The sequence below is a fragment of the Gavialis gangeticus genome, unplaced genomic scaffold (assembly GCF_001723915.1).
Source record: "Gavialis gangeticus isolate Ggan-Ray unplaced genomic scaffold, GavGan_comp1, whole genome shotgun sequence".
NCBI classification, from domain to species: domain Eukaryota; kingdom Metazoa; phylum Chordata; order Crocodylia; family Gavialidae; genus Gavialis; species Gavialis gangeticus.
Genome location: NW_017728991.1, coordinates 8,056,510 through 8,062,430, shown reverse-complemented (window position 1 = coordinate 8,062,430; position 5,921 = coordinate 8,056,510). Strand labels below are relative to the sequence as shown.

General features: G+C 34.0%; 1 protein-coding gene across 1 annotated transcript in view; it reads left to right on the top strand.

Annotated features, from left to right (window-relative positions):
* Positions 1-5,921, top strand: part of SUZ12 (SUZ12 polycomb repressive complex 2 subunit) — a gene marked incomplete at its 5' end in the record, with an annotated part of 58,538 nt that overhangs the window by 19,351 nt on the left and 33,266 nt on the right. Inside the window, 2 exons of the mRNA XM_019516996.1 lie at positions 990-1,058; positions 4,809-4,858. Coding sequence (XP_019372541.1) covers positions 990-1,058; positions 4,809-4,858 — 119 coding nt within the window. The remainder of the gene's footprint in view (positions 1-989; positions 1,059-4,808; positions 4,859-5,921) is intronic.

Below are 5,921 nucleotides of genomic sequence, written 5' to 3'. Positions count from 1 at the left end.
CCCAATCTGCAGCATGCCACTCAGACTGCTTGTGCCACTTTTGTGGCATGAAAGCCCCTACTCTAGTTGATGCTTTTTTTTCATCATTTTGTTTGTATTGTTTAGGCTATGGCATGAAATATGAAGCAGGCTGTATTTGCTGTCAGTGGCCATCAGAGACGACAAGTGTAATCTGCCTCGCATTTAATCTGGTTAATCTAGTACTAGTCAAGCCTGCGCAATATATTGGAATGTAGAATAGCACCCTGTAATTTAAGAAATTAATGTAATAACGTAATATATAAGATGAGTAGGTTAGTGAGATACCAACCTTAAGAAGAACTGGACCTAAAGTGATTCTTCTTTTAAGATTTAAAGATACGTCTTGCTTTGCAGAGTATTTTTTGAAGAAGCTTTCTGCAAGTGGTCTCACAGTAAATATATTGACACTTGTCTCATGTTCACTAGTTAAACTTTTATTGGGAGAAAGAATCAGAGTCCTTACAAATTAATCTGAATTTTACCATGTAGTAATCAAATGAGACTTTTTCTGGTAAACTTCCTAAATGGCTAAAAATGAAATAGGCAGGTAGCTAAATTGTATGCTGATCAGTTGGCATGAAAATCAGCATAGTAATAGTTAACTTTTGTGTAGGCAAGACTGCTAAATATCAGTTGTAGTTGCAAGTATATTTGTACCAAAGTTTGAATGGGTTTCCTATCAAGCAGATCTCGCTGGCATTAGTGTTTAACATGATACCATTTGCAAAACTATTTGACTGTTCTTGTAATTATCCCTATGACCACAATACTGTGGTATAACTTTGGTAACAAACTACTCCTTGGGCTTTTGGGGAGGTAGTTTGCTTAGAACAGTGCATCGAACAAGTTTTTAAAAAGAAAATGCAACTGACAAACCTGATTCTGAAACTAATATCAGGGATACTGTATGTCGTGGCAGTACTTCCAAAATATGACAGATTTCTTTCCATGTATCTTGTTCTTCCCAGGAAAACGTTCAAAGTAGATGACATGTTATCAAAAGTAGAGAAGATGAAGGGAGAGCAAGAGTCTCACAGGTATCTATTCACTTTTATCAGGTCGTGTGGTTCAAGTGGGGGTATAATAAAAGGAAATGATTATGATAAGGAGTGTGCTTACTACATGACAACAATGTTGCATCCAACACTTTGATGTATATATCCATTGGTGGGAAAGGGAAATATACTTCTCTTTAAAAAAAATCTTTTTCACAAAGGCCCCAGGAAGAAATCGTAAAACTTTGAACATTTCATTATTTTTCAGTGAGGAATTGCTGTTCTTCTGGGGAAAGTGCTTAAACTATTATCAAGCTATGAAATAATGGGCTTCATTAATGTAATCAAGTTTTTGTGTTTTGCAGTTGTTTGTGGGCATTGTGGAAATAAGCAAGTAAAACTGCATATTTATATTGTAGTTGAATTAAAAATATATGGAGTTGGCAAAGCACACTTTAGTAGTTTCACATTGCCATAGCTAGAAGTTTCTCTCTTGTTTAGGCTTAACTTGTAACCCTCTAAAATGTAGTTTCTTTCATTACAATTTTTAATTTTTTTTTATTTTGATCTCATAGCAGACCCCCAAAGTAGTGTAAGGTATGTATCATTCTACTCCAGTAGAAATGCTTGAGAGATCAGACCTTGGTGAGGAATGTAGAACTACTTAATTGACAAACTTTGAGTTTCTACCAAATAAACCTCACATTTGAAAAGATGCTTCAGCTTCTTTTTGATACTAATTTGCCTTTGTAATGAAAAAGTATGCAGAATAGTTAGGATGTCTGCATGGGCTGCATACAGACAATTACTGAGAAATTAGGTGATGCTGGGCCAAAAATATCTGCTTTTCAACTTATTAAATGCATTAATTACAAAGAAGTGCACCTGAGCGGACAGTTTATTACAAATTGCAGTGTAATCTAATTTAATGTACTGGATGTATTAAAAGAAGGACCTCTGCAATTTACTGAGATGTTAGTTACTTTCTTGTTTTTTTTAAAAAAATATATGTCTCCTTTGTTTTTGTGGGGGAAAACCCACACACACTGGAGAGAGTGAAATTGGACAGAGAATGAAACTGACCACTTGTAAGCAGTAAACAAAATGTAAAAATCTCTATGCCATGAAAATAGTGTTATAACAGTGGTTAATAATACATCAACATTTTTTAAGGTAAGTTAATGTCCATGTCTGTCACTTTATCTGTAGCAGCACTGTTGTATTTTTTGACTGTAGAGTGTCAGTTTAGTATTGGAACTGAAGGAAAGATTTCTCCAAATCAGTCACTTGTGTGAACTCTCATAGTAATATACTTTTCTCTGTTGAATTGTGACGATCATTTTTTAGTGTTTGTTTTTCCTTGAACTAAATTAATATTGAAACACCCAACAGTTGCAATGAATGCTGTACTTGTATTAAGAATTGAATATCCTTAATGCATTGCTAGTTGTCAAGCTTTAGGTTGCAAAAACATTTTCAAGTTGAACTCCATATAATGATACTAAATCCATTTTATTTAATGGCAGTCAAAGTGCACAAGTTTTGCCAGTAAAAAAATATTAAACCAGTAATGATTGATGCAACAAATTAATGGCATGCAAGAAGTCTGCAAAAATATGAGAAGTGACCAAAACACATTGTTAGTCTAGATGATTTGTGTAAATCCTGGGCATGAGAGTATTTCTCCTCTTAGTCTTAATTGACAATCTAATTAGGCGTTAAACTACCTGAGCTATTTCAGGAAGAACGTTAATGAGTCCTGTTTAAGTACTGCCAAAAGAATTTTGTTCTATTCTGATGTCCATATGAAGAGATCATAATTAGTTGGCTTTACATTCTTCTTTGGTGCAAAGGCTGTGGATAATTAACCGAGATTTCTAGGGGTTGTTTAATGGATTATGATATTTGAAGCTTTCATGAAACAGTGGAACAAAAGCAGACTTTGAAAGACTGTAGCATGAATTTCCAGAATGTGGGAAGGCTTTTCACATACAGATGTGCTTTTGTATCCTTTTAAAACAAAAACATATTGCAACGGGTGCCTTGCAAAGCTTAATAAATTATTATGAAGTTCATGTACTGGATAGATCTTTTGGGGTTATAGTAACCTCTTGTTAAATGCTAAATCTTTTGTTTTATTAATCCAGTTTATACGTACTTTACCTATAACTATGGTTCTTATAAATTGTTTTTTTCCTTGCTTAGAAAAGGTCAGATGAATCTCTAGTTTTCAAGTATTAGTTTAGGACCTGACTGTGAAACAAACTTAGTTTAACAAATTTCTTTTTTTTAAAGTTTTGTTTTTTTTAAATACAAATGCCCATCAGAAAACCATTTGGCATAATAATATCATTTTTTTTCTGATGTAAGTATAGATAAACACTACTTTCTAAATATGGATTGTGGGGCACTTGTAACCTCAAATTTTTCATGTTTAATAATTGTCACAAAGTTAAGGTGCACCACAAGAAAATTCCTCCTCAAAACTATTTTGAGTCTCAGTGACTATATTGAAAATACTTTAGATGAAGTTAGTCAGAAAACCTAACAGGGCTGAATTAAATGGCCTGAGTTTTACTATAACATATGTGGGGCAGTTTGTTTGTTTTTGGTAGAAAACAGTATGAAGTTGAAGATGTGCCTTTCCTTCTGCATAGGACCTTATAGATTATGGATGAGTTTTAGTGGTATTTTATTTTATTTAAACTAGTTACTGTTCAGCCAAGTGACTTTGTTTCCTGAACAATTTTTTTTTCACTTTTTGCATGTCCTTCAGTGTGCTAAATTTAACCGTTATCATTTGAGTTAAAGGATGAAGTGGATCTACCAAAGTAAAGTTGCAGAATTACCTATGTAATAAGATGTAACAATATGAAATAAAACATATAATAATTTAAACTAATGAGGAGGTTTTGTAATGTATTGTAGGTGGAGCTGGTAGTGCTAGGTATTGCCTTTGGATAAAAGTACAAGATCCTGTTTTTAATTCCTTATCTTTAAATATTTATGCTAAAAATGTCTATGCTTTGTGTCTGTCCCCAGCTAACTTTTGTTTGAAACTTCAGCCAAAACAACTTGGCTGGGTAAAGTGTGTGTAATGCTTCTTGCTGCTTTGGTTCTCAGACTTGAGTGTTCTCAGACTTGAGTGTTGAAGGGGGTGACCTATTATCTGTCCTTAGGTAAATCTATCAAAGTTTGATATTAAAAAATAAGCCTTTGAAAAATACTGATTTTGATATGCTCAGTAGAGACTTCTGTTTTAATAGTTAACATCTTTAGTAGATTGAGGAATAGATTGGGGTAAGGAGGTTGGTGGTCGACTTGGAGAATTCAGCTGTCTTAACCAGAGTCTTTTAGTTTATTTTCTGGGATCCCTGCCTCACCTACTGCATACCTTCCAGGTTCTGCAACAAATGGACCTTGTTGCATACCCCTGGTTCATCCTTGGAACGTACTAGAGGAAGGGAAGGTGGTGGAAAAATGATTTGTGATCACATAATTGGAAAGTGAGATGGAGAATTTACAATAAAGTGGAAACCTTACCTATTTTTGCCTCCTGTAACAATTGCTCTATGCAGGCTATTTGCAAAGAGCAAGTTTGTCTTTAAATTTGCATGAGTGCCATATTAAGCATACTGTAGCTTTGTTAGTTAATGGTGGGGAGGAAGTTGACACTGTTTGTAGATGTAGTTCTGGTTTTTATATCTGTTTTCAAGAAGTAGCTGTTTTAATATAACCCTCTTTTTTTTTTCCTTTTCTCTCCTCCCCTCTTCTCCCTTCCCCCCCATTTAGCTTGTCTGCTCATTTGCAACTCACATTCACTGGTTTCTTCCATAAAAATGGTATGTCTGTTTATTATTATACTAATTATAATTATAACTAACATATAATGAAGTTGTATAATTAAGCTTTTAGTAGAGCTATAAACTGTAAAGGGATATTTACGGTGGATAGACTTGCTGTGTATTACAATGGCTGATGATTACAAAAAATACCTTTTTAATTGCTTTTTTGCTTAGCTATTGTGCATGCACAATAAAATATTGCTATAGTTAAAAAATACTTTTTCACCACATGTACTTTAAATATTGTTTAATTGTAGGAAATCGTGTAGTCCTGCAAACTTTCTTTACAAAACAAAAGCAGATTTTATTAAAGACTTAATCTTCATCCTCTTAAGCTCCATTAGCAGAGCATTAAAATAGACTTGAGTTCTTTGCTTTAAGAAAGCCAACTTGTGGAAATACTGTTTTCTGTTTTTGTACCATTTTGTTAATGGTAAATTTAATGTTTTGAGGTTAAAATTAGAAGAATGAGACTTGCTCATTTCAGATACTATCTAGAAATGAGGCAGAGAGCCTTTCCAAGAAGAATTGGAATAACATCCTGTTTAATGTTTTGTAGTCCTAAAATGTGTATCTGTAAGATGCTCAGCCTTAAAAAGTTTACAAAAATTTTAAAGGGGTAAACAGTAAGAGCCTGAGTTCAAGGTTTTGTTTCTTCTCTAGTCAGAATAGCAGCTGTATTTTTTCTGTTGTTTTAAGTATTGGTAACCACTGTCTCTTGATGGAGAAACATCCTTGAACTAAGAATAGATATATTTCTTTTTTAGAATGTGGATAGTAATGTTGGAAGTTTTCTTGCTCCCTTAATAACTAATATATTTTACTTCTACATGTTCTAAAAAGTATTTAAAATAATGGCTGCTAGAGTCGGGATTTTAAAACTATTTTTTCTCTTGGCTATTAAACAAAAAAACCCCAGGGATTTTATTCTTGGCAGTTGATGTTGCTCCCTTGATCTAGAGTAGTGGTTGGCAGTGTTTTGGGGCCACAGAACAGAAGAACCCTGCTTGGGTCTTAGCTGCAGTCAGAAATCTGGCTTCCCTGTCCCCCCCCCCCCCCC